Here is a 17,473-nt window from a genome sequence, read left to right as displayed (position 1 = left end):
AAAAAACTATATAAAGAATTAATAAATTGCATAAATACCTCTAATATCATATCAATATTAAAGTTCTCTTTTTGAGTTGCTTACACAAGCACCTGGCTTTAACTTTCAAAGTGAACTTTTCATGCGACAAATCAAGTTCACTAAGTAGTACGAAAGATTTTTGAAGCCATAAATTTTGTAAGCACAACTCACATAAAATTGAAGTCATGATTATTTTATAAGATTTATTAAATATAAATCATGATTATTTTCATCCAATTTGTGGATTGTACACCAAAATGTACAAAGGAAGATTCGATTGCAGCCATGGTTACTTTTGTTTTCTACTATAATGAGTTACATACATAATGGTGAACGGAAAAGTTGTTGCTCTTCTTTGTATGCTAAAATGTATGGTGTCTTCTATTTCAATGTTATCAATATATTCTGCTAACATTTTAGTTAATCACGTGCAGTTTTCATCATCAAAATATCTGATATTAAACAGGCCAAATAAACTATATTGCATAGTTTTTTTTTTTCTTTCTTTCTTTTTTGCTTTTTCTGTAAAAGATATAGAAATTAAGGGGCATTTGGTTGGAAACAATTATACATGAAGCTTAATGAATCATAGGAATTTTTTTGTCTAGAGCATTTTAGCAAACACATAGAGTACAAAATATGGACATTTTAGCAAACACATATAATTAAACATCCAAATGAAGTATTCGATCGACACATAATGTAAACTTAGTTTTTTCATTAATGTATAAGAGGAACAAAGTAAAAACACACACACATGTTTGCAGAGAGACTTGAAGGAAAATAGCGATATAGTCCGACTTACAGATGCGAAATTCTGACACTACGACGCATTATAGCAAACATATTTAAAGGCAATTTTGTTTACGGAATCCATTCTATTTCCTAAATTATTGATATATTCCGCGTGTTTTCCAATCATTGGCTTAATTGTACCCTATAAGTTTAGCAAAACTTCAATTTTCTATGAAATTTTGCTGATTTTGCGGGGATTTAACATTGAATCCCAATTTAATACAATTGTTGGGGTAAATCTTTGCAAAAATAATAAAGATACATACTGTTACAATAGTATGTCGTGATATAAGGAAAGACTATCAGATCTGTTTAGGGTTTAGGGACATCTTCTAATAAATAAAACCTAGAAATGACACGTGTCAATTTTTTAGAATGTCTTTTTGACACGTGTTATTTTTCTATAATTTTTATTATTTCTTTTTTTGTAACAAATCAAATTAAATTCAAATTTTGAAAATAGAAAATCATATCCTAATAACATTATTATGTTTATTTTGCTTAACCAATTACTTTATAATTACTTACAATTGACAATATCTTGATTTTTTTTTATATTTATTATTTTTTTATCTATATAAAATTTTTAAATATACCGATCGTGGTTTCCACGGATTATAACCTAGGTTTTTTTTTTTTTTTTTTTTTTTTAAACGGCAAATCTACCCTACTCCTAAACTACTCATTAAATTCACTTATGTCCACGACATGACTTAAACCCTCAACCTCAAGGAGGAAGGAAAACACTGATCGGTCAATACATTTAAGGCATTAATTATATTTTTTTTATATAAATCAAAAAAATCATAAAATTACACGTGGAATTAATTTAAATAAAAAAAGTCAGAATATTATATGTGACAAGAGGCCTAAAAATGTGACATGTGGCAGCTAAAAATCCTTATTTATTAGTATAGATTTTGAATACAGAATAAATCTTGCAAAAAGAACCAACAATTCCAACACTTCAAATGTCATAATCCCATCACATAACTTGTTTGCAACTCCCAATATTCTTTAGTTTGAATCAATATTTTTTCTCGTTCTTCCATTCGACTCTTCTTAAATCCATCTTTATACCTACAAGACAAAATTGCAAAAATGATCCCTGTGTTTGTCAAAATTATGTGGTTTTGGTCCAAAAAAGTTTGATGGTGTATCGGTGGTCCAATTTTGGATAATCTGTGCGATTTTGGTCCTTATAGTTAGCATTTTCGTGTGACTTTGGTCTCTATACCCAACCTAAAATGACTAATATGCCCTTAAAATTATTTTTTTTCTATTTGTTTTAATTGAATTCTAATTCCTTTAATTAAAACAAAACAAAAAATATATATCAACCCACGAATCTCTCTCTCACACACAGAACTAAACATTTTAGATCAAACATTCACCTAAAATGACTAATATGCCCTTAAAATTATTTTTTTTCTATTTGTTTTAATTGAATTCTAATTCCTTTAATTAAAACAAAACAAAAAATATATATCAACCCACGAATCTCTCTCTCACACACAGAACTAAACATTTTAGATCAAACATTCACCCAAAAAAATCATCTGTGTTCTTCAGTGTTCTTCAAGGTGTTCATCAGAAAAACAAAAAAAATTATCAACGATTTCCATTTTATGATAAACAAAAAACTCCTCGTTATCTTCAACAGTTAATCATCAGCAAACTTTTTAGATCACACAGCTCATATCTCAAATCGATGTACCCCTCCTTCTCTCACAATCACAGGTACTCTCCTTCCAGTTCTAGCTTCAATCGATAACAACCACGACCCTCCCTTCCTCATATTTTGTTCTGATTTGATTCTCACCCTACCTTCTTCGATTCAGATCACACGATCTTGGTGATGGTGTGTCTGGTGGTGCTGAATGGAATTTTGTGGTAAATCAAGAAGAGATTAAGGTTGGTCAACATGAGAGAAGAAGGTGAGGAGGGTTAATTTGTAGGGGTGGTGACAGGATGGTTGTCGGATCTCCACTGTTTCTCACCATTATCGAACCTCCATCATTGCCCACCATAGAGCTTTCAAACGACGGTATAAGCAGAGCAGGAGCTTTAAAATGATCGTGGAGGCAGATCATGAGCTTTAAAGCGACATAGAAGTTCAATCAAACAAAACAGAGCATCGAAAAACTAACTTAGAAGATGGATGAGATGGAGCCCCATGTGGAGGAAGAGAAGCACAATCTGACGCAAGCCCTAATTTAAAAAAAAAAAAAAAAAAAAAAAAAAAAAAAAAAAAAAAAAAACGGGTTCAGGGGGACTTGGAAGAATCTTCGATGGTTGATGATGTTAACGGAGAAGCTCCGAAGGTAGCTTTAAAGAGAGGAATTTTGGAGAAGCTCCACCATTATCAGACATTGGATGCCATGTTTCAATTAATGGTCATAAGATGTAGGAGAACGAGAACCTGTGGACAACAGTGTAGGGGTTGATGAAGCAAGGAACGAAAAAGTGGGGGATACAGGGGGTAAGTCGGTTGGTGATCGTATAGAACAAACAGTAACGACCTAAAATGCAGGTCCTAGCTCCAACGATAGCTTTGATGCATCGATGTGGATTTTGGGTGAGTGTGTGTTCTTGAGACTATATGTTTGTGGAGTAATGGACTCCGATCTAGTATCTGAAACCGCTTGCTTATAGTAAACTGCAAATGGGAGAAGGCCACTGAAACCCTAGAAGTATCGGGGTCAAATGGAACCAGGTGATGAAGGATGTTGGTTCCAGATAATGTTATTAGTTCCAGATATCAATGATGAGGATGGAACCGGTGATGAAGGGCTTCTTTAAGATAAGAGTGGGGAATGGGTTATTGTTTTTATTATTTTTGTTTTAAGTTAAAAAGATATAAATTAAATTAGTTTATGTATTTTAACAATTAAAGAAAATGAAAAATATACATTATAAGGGCATAACCGTCATTTTAAGTGTATAGGGACCAAAACCAATAGAAAAATCTAATTTTGGACCAGTGATGCACCTACATTTCGTTTTGGACCAAAATCACATAAATTTACCAACCACAAGGACCATTTTTGCAATTTTCTCTACCTACAAATACATCTATTGTTATACATTTTTTAAAAAAAATTGTATCTCAAGCAAAATAAACATTTTTCGGAAATGCCTATAACAAACCACAAAATAATATAACCAAAAACACTAATATATTCCTCTTTTTCTTCCTATGCTTTGTAATCCTTCTTTGCTTCTAATTTTTGGCTAGTGCTTTATTAGTAATAATATAGTCCCCGTTCTAAAACACTTTATCCATCCATCCCATTTTTACATATCTATCATAAAGTAATAAGGAGATACAAGATATTGATTACTTTGGTTGTAAGAGCAAACCTAGTTCAGACATGCAAACTGATTTAGCATACACTCCACTCTACAATAACAAAGATATATAAACCATACAATTATCAATATTTTGTTAAATAATATGATCATATATACCCAACAAGCATATAGAAAAAAAAGATTTTGCTATTTATAACATCCAACTTTATCTAACCTCTCGGCAAACTGGACACTTGGAATCTTGATTTGCACACTTGAACCCTTCAATGATCAATACACTAGCTGCCAAACAAACACAAGACTTGCAAAAAATGTGTCCACAACGTAAAGAATATGGTTGAAAAATAATGTCCTGAATCAACAATTGACCATAATTTTATAAAAAATATAATTGGAATTTGAATTTAATTAACATGTTTATTTTCAAACATACCAAGCAAATAGGACAGGTGAGATTGTACTCCAGTTTTTCAGAACCTAGAAATGTCAAAGTTAGTAAAGACTTTTCGTCGGAGATATTAAGGTCATAAGAGAGTTGACCAAAAAGCTCATCAGAAGTCAAACTGTTTGAACCCTTAAGATTCATATAGAAAGCTACTAATTCAATCAACCATGCACTACAAAAATACTAACCTTTAGCGGCGACGAAATTCGTCGCAATTGATCATCTCTGCCGTCACTAATGCTATTAGCGACGACATATCGTCGCTAATGCGTCGCCGCAGTTGGTTCGTAGCTAATAGCCCATGTCGTCTATAATACTGTCGTCGCTAATAATTGTCGTCTCTAATACACTAATGTCGTCTCAAATAGTGTCATCCCTATTAATATTCCGGCCACCAGTAGGATTTTTCCGGCGATACTCTTCGGAGGCCATGTCGTCACAATTGACAGTAGTCGTCTCTAAAGGCGTCGCTGCTAATGTTTTTTTTTTTTTTTTTTAATTTAAGAAAAACTTATTTTTTATAATAATAATTTATATATATTATAAAATGCTGTTTTGATAAAAATACATATATAAATACATACGACATTATATAAAAACATCAAAAATACCATATTTCATTAACTATTTTCCAAACAAACATCAAACATACCATATCTAATAAATCTCAAACAAACGTTTAATATATATCATACATAAACTATTTTCCAAATCAAAAATAACATCCTCCATATCATAAAACAAGAAATACTAGTTGTCTTCGTCTTCCCCACCGTCCTCCCATCGCTGTCTTCCTCGTTGACTTGGTTTTTAAACGAGCGAATAATGTCTCCAATGGCCGTCACAAATGCCGGATTTTGAAGAAAAGCGTTCACATCAACATCCTACAATTAAGTCACAAACAAATAAGTTATGAACAATTCAACAAACCATCAAAGCACCAAATCAATTAAGTCTATAACAATTTAAGAAACTACCGAGCTACCAAAAATTACTACAAATACATTAAGTTCTTAACAATATAACAAAGCAACCAATTTTTTTAAGAATTTAACAAGTACTTGTGTTGGTTGCGATGCTTGTGACTGTGGTTGTCATTGGGATGAAGCATTTGTACCCGCAGTTGAAGAAGCTTTAGGCCCAATGCCTCTCACATGCCCCCTTTGAGTACCCAACACCTTCTCAAATATTGCGATCCAATCATTGGTGTCTGGATCACCACCAGAGTCGGCTATGTGATGAGTCTGTAGAGCAACCTCAGCAACTAAGGCATTCTGTATTTCACAAAGATTGTTAATATACGTTAAAACTAACAAAAAAAATTTAACAATCTACTTCATTTTTAAGTAATAATAACTTACATATTGCTCTTCAACCAATGGATCAACAAATTCCCCTCTTTTATTTACATGCGCACGATGAAATACTTCAAGTCTATTCAAATTCTGTTTAACATTACAAAATATGTTATAGTTGAATAAACATTAAAAAATATGTTATAACTGAATAAACATTATTGTAACTTACTTTCTTGAAACAAGCACTACCGTAGCTGCACGTCCCTCCACGATTCTTCACTACTTGCTTCTTCCGGCATTCTTTGTTTCCAGCGGATCGTTTTTGATGTTTTTCTGTTAAGAAATGGTCAATAGCAGCATTCCAACGCTGCTGATCCATACCCCTAGGGGATTGAGCCCTTGCTGCCTCCACATTCCCTGCAAAATCATCAAAACGGTTTTTTGCAATATTTTTGCAGCCTCTATACCGCGCACATATCCGATTATTCAGTGATGCCCAATAAGTTGAAGCCATGGGATGATTTGTAATCGCGTCAAAATCAAACCATTTCTACAAAAAAAAATAGAGAAATTAAAATTAAAAATATTAAATATATAACTTTATAAATAATTTACCGAAAGATACTGCAACATTCCAACCCTTTCGGCTTCAGAAACCTCTGTCCATGTGTCTTTATCAAAACCGATGTCCCGCCACATAAAGCTCCCAACCTCCCGAATAAAACATTCATACACCTCCCCAATCGGCATGTTAGTATTTACGTCAAATACTATCTTAAGAGGCCGTTCACCGTTAGCTTTATAGAGTTTGTGCATTTTTTTATTTACCGCCATGCCTCTTCGTTTCGGAGGCACCACTGCATAAAAAAAATATTAGTCAGAATAATTTTTTATATACATACAATGTGAAATACAATGAATTAGAATAGATTTTAATTACCATCGTTTTGGTGATCACCAAAACCCCCACCGAACGGATGTGGTGGCTCGTCGCCACCGTCGCCTCCATGACCCATCACAGCAGCCATGAGATGGAGCAATGCAATCCAAAAAAATGACATCCTGAAAAATTATAACACAATATGAATATATATATATATATATATATATATATATATATATATATATATATATATATATATATATAATATGACTACAACAAATACAAACCTTATTTTACTAATTAAATGTAAAAAGATTTTTTAATCATTCTCGCCCCCAGACACTTCAGTGTCTGCCGATACATCACTATCATAATCAGAATCTTCCTCACCATAATCAGTCTCGCAATTAGACACATTATTGATGATACTCGTTGGTGGGTCGACTTCAATATCATCTTCAATCGATTGAGAATTTTGAAAGTACTGGCTAAAGTCAATTGAGAGAGTGAAATTGGAAGAAGCATTACTAAGAACGACATCGGTTGAATCATTGTCGATATTTTCAATGGGATCATGATCAACATGATTCATCGGTAGATCCCAAATTCTTCTATGATTAACATTTTCAACAACCCACCGTTGGGTGTCATTTTCATCACTTGGAGAAGGTTCTTGGATGTAAAATACTTGCTTGTCCTGTGTAGCAAATATGAGTTGATCTTCGCTGCTCAATTCGCGTTGTGGGTCGATAGTGGTGAAATTATTATCAGATTTAACTCCTGCAGTATCGAACCACTTGCAACGAAAAAGTACGGTGGAATATTTATGAGGATAATGCAACTCGATAATCTCTTCTAGCTGACCATAATATTTTTGCTTATGCTCTCCCTCAGTTAGAACCCCCGAGTTTTGTGTTGATCGTTGAGCGTCACGCATAAGTACCATATACCTAACACCATTCACTATGCAAGCGGTGTAAGTAAAGGCATGATAGCTTCATTTTATTTACTTCTTTTTATAGTTTATTTTAGTACATTTCATTCGCATTTTAGTTAACTTCCATGCATATTTTCCCTTTTGTTATTTTTATGACCATTTCGGGGTACTTTCTAGTTTCTTGAGCATTATTGCAGATTTTCTTGGAAACTAGCGGGGCGGCATTCTTGGGAGGCGATTGGGCTTGAAAGGAAACGGGGATTTCATGCTTGATGGCTATGAAGGTGATTCATGGGGTGGACTTGTCAATTGCTTGAAGGCTTGGAAGAATTGAGCTTTAAATTTGAAAGATGTGGGAGAATTCTTGAGTATGCAAGATCAATATTTGGGAGTTTGCGGAAGTTTTGAGTGATGTGGAAAGACAAATTGGGCTCAAATTGAAGAAACATTGAAGAAAAATGGGCTAGAAGCTGATTGGACTCGAACTGGGCCAATGGATTAGTTGTGGGGGCCCAAGACTTGAAGAAGCCCAAAATTCCCGTTAGTACCCGCAGCCCGCGTATGATTCCCCGCGGCCCGCGTGGATTCCTGACAAGGGCAATTTCGGGATTTTGCTTAGAGCTCTATATTGGGAAGGTTGGTGTGCCTCTTTAGCATTATCTTGGAGATCCGATTTTGAGACTTTCTCTCTGGAGTTTGGAGCACTTTTGGAGGCCAAGAACAATTGAAGAACATCTTCTTTTCACCTCTTGAATCTTGTCAAATGTTTGGTATAATCTTATCTAACTTTGTTCATTTAAGTTTAGCCATGCTTGGCTAAACAAATCTTGGTTGACTTTTTGTTGAATCCTTTGAACTTTTGTTAGATGTTGAAGAATCTATGAACTTGTTCTTGAATCTTTATGGAAATGTTTTGTGTTTCATCATATTATCACTACTAGTATGTTTTTATTCATGAGTTTAAGTATGTTTGTGGTGATTAGTTGGCTAATTTCTTGATTAAGTAAATGATCCTCAAATTAGCAAGCAACAAGTGATTTTTGTGTTGTTTTTGCTTCACACAATCATAAAAACATTTCCTCCAACATGGTGGTGAAAGCAATTGACTCCTCTTGGATTTGGTGATTTTTTGGTTCTTAATGCTAGTTGACTTTCACTAATTACATGCTATTTGGAATTAGTGACTTTGACTAAGGAAATTGTTATGAGCTTCTCTAGCCATTTCAACAATTAAGAAAAGTCTAGGTAATCTCAAGCTCCTTGGATTACTATAACCAAATTAAGGATTTAAATCAAAGTATTGCACTATTAGATTCTAATGATATGTTCATCAAAAGTCAAAGTGAGGAAACTTTAAGTCAACCATCTCTCCCTTATTGATTTTACATCAAATTCTTATTTTTGTTGCAATTGTCTATTTAAATCATAGTTAACTCTAGTTTGTTTCAAGTATTTCAAAACACCAAAACCCCCCATTTTATTTTTATTGTTATTTCACAAGTATTTTTACAAAGAGATTTTTCATAGAGTTATCAAATTGAACCAATCTCTGTGGATTCGATCCCTTTACCACTATACACTAATTTGGTGTGTAATACTTAGGGTTATTATTTGTGTTGGCCTCGACAACCACCAAGGCATGCGCATGCACACCGATTGAAAGAGCTGATAACTCCTTATTAAACTCTAGAGATTTTTGTTTTTGCACATCATAGACCTTATGAAGGAACCATTTAGGAAATTCGATTTTTTCATCACTTTCAGGATGTAATGATTTGAATTCACTACATTGATGAAAACATATATATATATATATATATATATATATATATATATATATATATATATATATAGTAAAAATGCGAAATTAAAAAAAGAAAATGAATTAAAAGATAAGAACACTTACGCAATATACTTTCTGACTTCCTCACAATTATCAAGCACAAACCAATGTAGACGTTTTCTCTCCTCTAGACTGAGATTTTTCATTTTCCTTCCGCTAGTTGGTTGACACTTAGACTGAAACACCCATAGCTTTGTTTCTTCTATGATAACATCCTCGTTTCTTTCAAGGCGATTGAATCGAGTCTCAACATCTTCAAGGTACATCGAACAAAATGATAATGCCTCTTCAGCGACATAACCCTCAGCTATAGAACCTTCCGGGCTCGCCTTGTTTCTGACATAGTTTTTTAGTTTTTTCATATACCTTTCAAAGGGATGCATCCATCTCATACATACTGGGCCTCCAGAAATTGCTTCATCAGGTAAATGCAAAACTAAATGAACCATAATGTCAAAAAACGTAGGAGGATAGATCACTTCTAATTTGCACAATATTTTAATAATGGCTGGTTTCGCTTCTTTCATATCCTTCACCGACAATGTTCTTGAGCAAAGTTGCTTAAAAAACATACAAAGCTTTATTATTGGTGTATAAACACCTTTCCCCAAAAGACCTTTAACTCCAATGGGTAACAAACGTTGCATAAGAATGTGATAATCATGAGATTTCAACCCAATAATGTTAGTATTGGTTTCATTCACTTTCTTACCGATGTTATATCCAAACCCATCTGGCAGTTTCACATTTCTTATAAACTTACAAAAACGAATGCGGTCAGCTTTCGTGAACGAGTAAGGTGGATGGGGTTTATGGAACTTGTTTCCATTCTTTTTCAACCATAGATTTTTTCGAATGTTCAGTTTTGTCAAGTCCGCCCGAGCATTTGATGTGTCTTTAGACTTATCATTCATCAGAGAAGTACCCACAAGACTCTCACCCACATTTTTTTCAACATGCATAAGATCGAAGTTGTGCTTCAGCTCCAGAGAAGACCAATACTCAAGTTCAAAGAATATGCTCTTTTTGGACCAATTCAACTCGAAATCCTCACGATCTCTCTTAATACGAGCTCGTTGAGCAGCTACTTTACCCGGTGGACGAAACAATAGACGAGCGTGTTGCGCTTGTATTTCTTCCTCACTAAACTTTCTTGGAGGACCTCTTGTCTCATGTTTTCCATTATAGTCCAAACTTTTTCTCCATGGATGGTCAGCATCTAAGAACCGGCGATGACCAATATATACGACTTTATTTGATACTCGGTATGACGGGGTGTCTTCGTTGCAAGTCGGACAAGCTTTATACCCTTGTCCGCTCCAACCGGATAAACTACTACAAGCAGGAAAGTCGTTTATTGTCCATAACAACATCGCTTTCAAATTGAAGAATGTATTTTTCGCTGCATCTTTAGTACGTACTCCAAAACTCCATAATTGCTTCAACTCATCCACCAACGGCCTAAGGAACACATCCAAGTCCTTCCCGGGTGCTTTGGGGCCGGGAATCAACAAGGTCAACATGAAAGATGACTCTTTCATGTATAGCCATGGTGGAAGATTGTAAGTGGTGAGTATGACAGGCTACGTGCTGTGAGGATTACACATGTTACCAAACGGATTAAAACCATCAGCAGCAAGCCCTAAGCGTACGTTTCGGGGTTCCCTCGAGAAGTCAGGATACTTCATATCAAATTTTTTCCATGAAGTACCATCAACGGGATGAATCATCGTACCATCTTTGGATTGTCCGGTACTATGCCAAATCATATCTTTAGCTGTGTGTCTTGAACAGTTAAACGTTGTAGTCTGGGGGTCACAGGAAAGTATCGTAAAACCTTATGAGCCACCTTCTTACCCTTTGTATTTTCATCAACCCACCGACTCTCATTACAAACTGGACATTTTTGCAACAACTCGTGCTCTTTCCAGAAAAGAAAGCAGTCATTCTTACATACGTGTATTGACTCATAACCTAAGCCGATCTTTTTAAGTGTCTTTTTTGCTTCGTAATGTGACGGGGGGACCCTGTTTCCTTCAGGAAATGCAGTTTGAAACAACTCAAGAAGCTGATCGAATGAACTATCAGTCCATTTGTCGATCACCTTGATATGCATCAGCTTTGCTAAAAAGTCAAGGGACGAAAACGAACATCCAGGATATAATTTGAATTGGACTTCCTCTAACAGCTTTTGAAATCCAACATCAACACCTCTACCGTCTGTATCTAGGTTCCCTTCGTTGCAGGCGGTATCATTTTCAATCACACCTCCCATAACATCATCAATAACATCGGCCATCTCGTTACTACGCGGTATGTCTTCGACAACCGGGTGAGTTGTATTTTCACCGTGATACTTCCATATAATATAATGTGGACTAAAACCATGTTGAAGTATATGGAATTTCATTATGGCTAGTAGTATAAATTTATTGACATTGCATTTGTTACACGGGCATCTAATTTGACCTTTGTTATCGACATGTGGTTTGGACCTCTCGAGAAAAGATTCAAGTCCTTGTTGGAACAAGGTAGAGTTACGGTTTTCAATAGTAGTCCACGTTTTATCAATTGACATGTTGCAACTGAGACATAAGTTAGGTTTTAGTGTTTACTCTACAAGAAGTAAAACTTGGATTGAATATTTATAACAAACGAATATTTCTTAAATTATTTTTTTATTATAGCATGATACTTTAAACGATAGTATATATATTTGTTATTTATATCATCGTTTTTTTTTTTTTCATATTTTGATTTGTCAACTTATTTTTGTTTTTATTTTTCTATTTTGATTAATTACAACTTAGTAGATTTAGTGTAGCGTTTTAACTTTTAATTTTTTTATTATTAAATTTTACTTTAAATGATATTATATATTTGTTATTTATTTAATTAGTTTATTATGATTTATTATTATTCTTCTTCTTTTTCTTTTTAAAACCTTTTTGACCAATTTTGATTTATCAACTTATTTAGTTTTTATTTTTCTATTTTGATTAATTATAACTTACTAGATTTAACATAGCATTTTAACTTTTAATTTTTTTTATTATTAAATTTTACTTTAAATGATATTATATATTTATTATTTATTTAATTAGTTTATTATGGTTTATTATTATTCTTCTTCTTTTTCTTTTTAAAACCTTTTTGACCAATTTTGATTTATCAACTTATTTTTGTTTTTAGTCTTCTATCTTGATTAATTGTAACTTAGTAGATTTAGCGTATCGTTTTGATTTTTAATTTTTTTATTGTTAAATTTTACTTTAAATGATATTATATATTTATTATTTATTTAATTAGTTTATTATGGTTTATTATTATTCTTCTTCTTTTTCTTTTTAAAACTTTTTTGACCAATTTTGATTTATCAACTTATTTTTGTTTTTAGTCTTTTATTTTGATTAACTATAACTTAGTAGATTTAGCATGCGTTTTAATTTTTAATTTTTTTATTATTAAATTTTACTTTAAATGATATTATATATTTATTATTTATTTAATTAGTTTATTATGGTTTTTTTTTCTTTTAAGAACATTTTTTACGAATGTTTCTTCATTAACTTATAGAAAAAATTATCTATTATGATGTATTCATTTTATTCTTTTAATATAGAATAAAATATATTTCTAATAATCATATGAATATTCTTAAATTTTACATACAAATTCATGATGAACATACAATAGTTTCACAAATATATATATATATATATATATATATATATATATATATATATATATATATATATATATATATATATATCAATTTCACATATAAATTTATCAACTCATACATGATCAACAAGTGAATATATATAAACTACTCAATTCATACAAAACATATCAAATTAATCAACTGAAACACACATTCAACCAATTAAAAAAAAAAAAAACAATTTCACAGTTTCCAGTTTATATCAATCCAAAGAAATCAAAATAATCAAATTCACAGTTTCAGGTTCATAAACCATTTCACAGCACAGCTTCAAAATAAATAATTTTGCAGTTTCCATCAATTTAAACTAATCAAATTAACCTGTCTTTGCCAGCAAAATGAAAGCTAAACAGTGGTGAAGGTGGTGAAGCTGCTGGAACGAAAAAAAAAAAACAAAAACAAATCACTTCAAATAAGAATCGGTGGTGTTAATTGGAGGACAATCGCCGGAGATATGAGCACGAAAACTAACCTCGTTGGAGATATGAGCACGAAATCGAAGCTCCCGTCGGAATTGGAGGACAATCACTTTGGAGTTATACCGCCAGTGGGACTCGGTTTTGGAGGACAATCAGCGGTGGGAGAAAGGTTTGTAGCCCAATCAACGGTGGAGAGCGTTGGGAGTCGCCACAGAAACTGCAAACGCCGGTGGTGTGAAAGAAAGGAGAGGAACGTTCGTCTGGGAAGACGAACTGGAACATAAAGGGCTAAGCTATTAGCGGCGACGCTAATAGCGGCGACATGTGGCTATTTGCGGCGACAAAATGGAGGAAATCATACGCACACTTTTTGGCGATTACCAATCGTTGGATTCGGTTGGAATTGTAGGGTCAGATTTCGTTTCAGGGTGCGTCAACGGATCGCCCCCTTTAGCGGCGACATGTCGCCGCTAAAGGTGTCGTCTCTAATGCCTTATCACAGGAAGAAACCCTATCCGTTGGATTATTTGCCAAACCAAGGGTCACGATTGAAAGTAGCGTATCTCCGACGGATCAGCGGTGGTTATCTTTAGCGACGCTGCTAATAGCGACGACAGTGGGGTTTTAGAGGCGACATATAGCGCGTCAAGTCCAGTGTCGCCGCTATTGCTTGTGTCGTCCCAAAAAGCGTCGTCCCTAATATTCTGAATTCTTGTTGTGATGGTGATTGCATCACATCCAAGTGTTTTGCCTGTAATTTGGACTTAAAGTTCATACCACTTGCAGATTCATGCACCTGTTGTGATAGATAGATACAGATACATATAATATATGTAATCAAGATTCAAGAAGAAGAAACAACATGTTTGGTTTTCCAAAATGATATGGGCTTACTTTGTTATATTTCTTGAGAATCTTCCTGAGGGCGATAACTTTCATAATCATAAATTGGATTAGGATCCATCCCTTACATAGGAGTGCTTCTTGATCATCTTTGAAATTACGAAACAAACACCATAAGAATCTTCGGAAACCAGGAGTAAAGTGAAGATGAACAAGTTTCCTGACTCTCAAACAAATATAATCAGCCATCTTCGTAGCTTCAATCGTTAACTCATAGAATATCCCTTCACACCCTATTACATCATAAATTCAATAAAACTGTTTCAAATTCATCTTCTACTTCAAATTTTAATTATAAGTTGAGAATTGATTTCTAATTCTTTGATGTGATAATGATGCAGGAAACTTACGATGGCAGGATTCATGAGGAGGAATCCAATTGAGATCATCTTCAGGATTTTCATCGCCATGAGAACCAATGGAAGCTTCAATATGTCGTCGATGATGCCTGCAAAAGTTTAAATGACTCTTGAGCTTTTTCTACTCAAAGTGACACATGTTGTTCTTCGCATCCTTCCTTTTATCTCCCACTACATAAGCTGTAAACGTCTCTTCAAACCCTATAACTCCAATTCGATTCAATTAGCACCAACCATATATATCAAAAAGAACATTCATGAAGTGATCAACACATTGCTGAACGATCGATAATTAATCAATTTCTCTACCAAATATCCACTGATACGAGCTTCAATCAAACCATCTTTAACACAATGTTCAGAGCGAATATAAAAGGGAAGATGATCGAAGGTGGTAAATCTTTCTCATTAACCAAAATGTCAATGCTTTACTAACGTGCACACTACGGAGTAAAACTTGTACATTGATCTGGATATTTTTAAAACATTGAAAAAAGGGGTAGTCTGCTAAAAAAAGGAAGTCAAGTCAAACGGTTTATCCATGAAAATGGCATGGCAAAAACCCTCCAAGGCAGTTCTGCAATCAATGGGAGTGCTTCATGCCAAAAAAGGAAAGGAGAAGAGAGAAAGAGGCAAAGAGGCAAGGAATGAGAAAAAGGAGAAGAGAGAGTATGTTTGCCTCTTTGCCATGTCATACACCTGTATGATTTATGATGCCACATAGGTTTCACATGCATACACAAATTTGTCCTTTACTTCTTTTAACTAAATTTTTAGGATATTAATTAAACTAAGAATTATAAATGAGGTTTTTAACAAAAATAACTAAGTTTTATGATGTTTTGTAAAATGAAAAATTGTATAAAAAACATTAAGTTTACATAAAATTTCGATTTTAAAACTATGTTTTTTTAGTTAAACCACTAAGTTTACAATTTTATTGCAAACTTAACTAATGGACTAGTTTGCTTAAGGTGTTTCATGTTTATTTCAAGAAGATACTAAAGAAATAAACATTTTATTTAAAAGAACTTTGATAGGTACTATAAATTAACAAAAGTTGAACCTATCTTATTTTTATGAATAAAATGATTAAATTTTATATTTTTGTATTATTTTTTCTAATAATAGGGACCACAGTATTTTAGAGGATTTACCGAATGGGAATCTAAACAATAAATAAGTACCCAAACGACTATTGTAGCAGGTTTAGGCTTCAAAAATCGATTAAAAAACTGATATATATATATATATATATATATATATATATATATATATATATATATATATATATATATATATATATATATATATATATATATATATATATATGAAGAAAATAAAACTGACATATAAAAAACTGAAAAAAAAAAAAAAGGATAATATGAAAGGGACAATTAAAATCGATTTGTGGTTTTGAAAAAAGTTGATCAATATATGCTAAAAAAAGCCAGCATATTGGTTATAATTATGGTTTTAGGAAAACGAAAAAATAAAAAATAAAAAAGTGTAGTCGTCGGCTTAGGAAAAGTTCTTAAAGCAAGTTCTTAAATGGGCTAAGAAGATCCATTAACACTAGTCGCTATGGGCCTCTTGGCCCAGGTGGAGCTCATTAACGTCGTAATGGCCCATTGAACACCACCAAGCTACGTTGGCCTCTCAACATTGCTCAACTTTAGTTAAGAAAAGAAGAAACAAATCATTTTTTATTTTATTCTTTTTTCATTTTTAAAGTGGTGTGGTGGTTAGGGGCGGACCAGAAAATTTTGTTAGGGGTAACACAAAAAAAAATCCTAATAAAATATATAAGATTAAAGAACTAATTGATTACTCTAGGTATTCAATTTGAACACTAAATTAAACTAAAACAATCAGAGCATCAAAGATTAACATTTATGCTAGTGGGAGAAGAAGCCAAGCTTTTACGATTTGTAATGTCGTAAAACAAGAGGCAGAAAAACTGTTTTTTTTTTTTTTCTAATTTGTTGTTGGAGAGTTGGAGTATGCCATTTGCGTTGTTTTTTTTAGTAATTGGTTCATAGACATTGAGCAATTGGTTCACCTAATATGCTAGTTGATTCACTAATGAGGTATTTAGTTGGATTCAACTGGAGTTGCCCTACATTATTTACTAGGTGTACATTTGATAAGATACATAAAATCTAATTTTTTTGGTTGAAATTGCATTCTCATTTAATTCATTAAGGTTAGTAGCTATGATGTTTAGCTAGGTTAACTAAAGCCTAAAAGGTTTGCGTTAGAATTAGATATGTAAATAGTAACATCACATGGGGAGCATTTGCAATTTCGCATGGATTAGCAATCAGCCTAAATGTCCAATACAATGCACACATCAAAAGGTTAACAGATGACATATCCACACACTCATCCTACTCATCCACCCACCAAAAGTGAAAAAGATTATTCTATTTGTTCTTTAATTTCTGATACACATGTTGGATCTGCATCTCATGATGCATGTTATAATATATATATACATATATAGTGAGTGTAAAAACACACACATAAGT

The 17,473-nt window shown here is 33.2% G+C and overlaps 1 protein-coding gene across 1 annotated transcript; it reads right to left on the bottom strand.

Moving 5' to 3' along the window:
• Positions 1-1,790: 1,790 nt before the first annotated feature.
• LOC145002442 (putative E3 ubiquitin-protein ligase BAH1-like) lies at positions 1,791-15,407 on the bottom strand. Its single transcript, XM_078961717.1, has 8 exons — positions 15,379-15,407; positions 14,934-15,031; positions 14,575-14,816; positions 14,404-14,476; positions 4,565-4,746; positions 4,346-4,483; positions 4,161-4,219; positions 1,791-1,896 (listed from the first exon to the last, which is right to left on the bottom strand). The coding sequence occupies exons 1-8, from the start codon at positions 15,405-15,407 to the stop codon at positions 1,791-1,793; spliced, it is 927 nt and encodes a 308-aa protein (XP_078817843.1).
• Positions 15,408-17,473: the final 2,066 nt, after the last annotated feature.

The sequence above is a fragment of the Lactuca saligna genome, chromosome 6 (genome assembly GCF_052625555.1).
Source record: "Lactuca saligna cultivar CGN05327 chromosome 6, ASM5262555v1, whole genome shotgun sequence".
In the NCBI taxonomy this organism is placed as follows: domain Eukaryota; kingdom Viridiplantae; phylum Streptophyta; class Magnoliopsida; order Asterales; family Asteraceae; genus Lactuca; species Lactuca saligna.
Note: the sequence above shows the minus strand (reverse complement) of the source record. Positions and strands in the feature narration are given on the sequence as shown.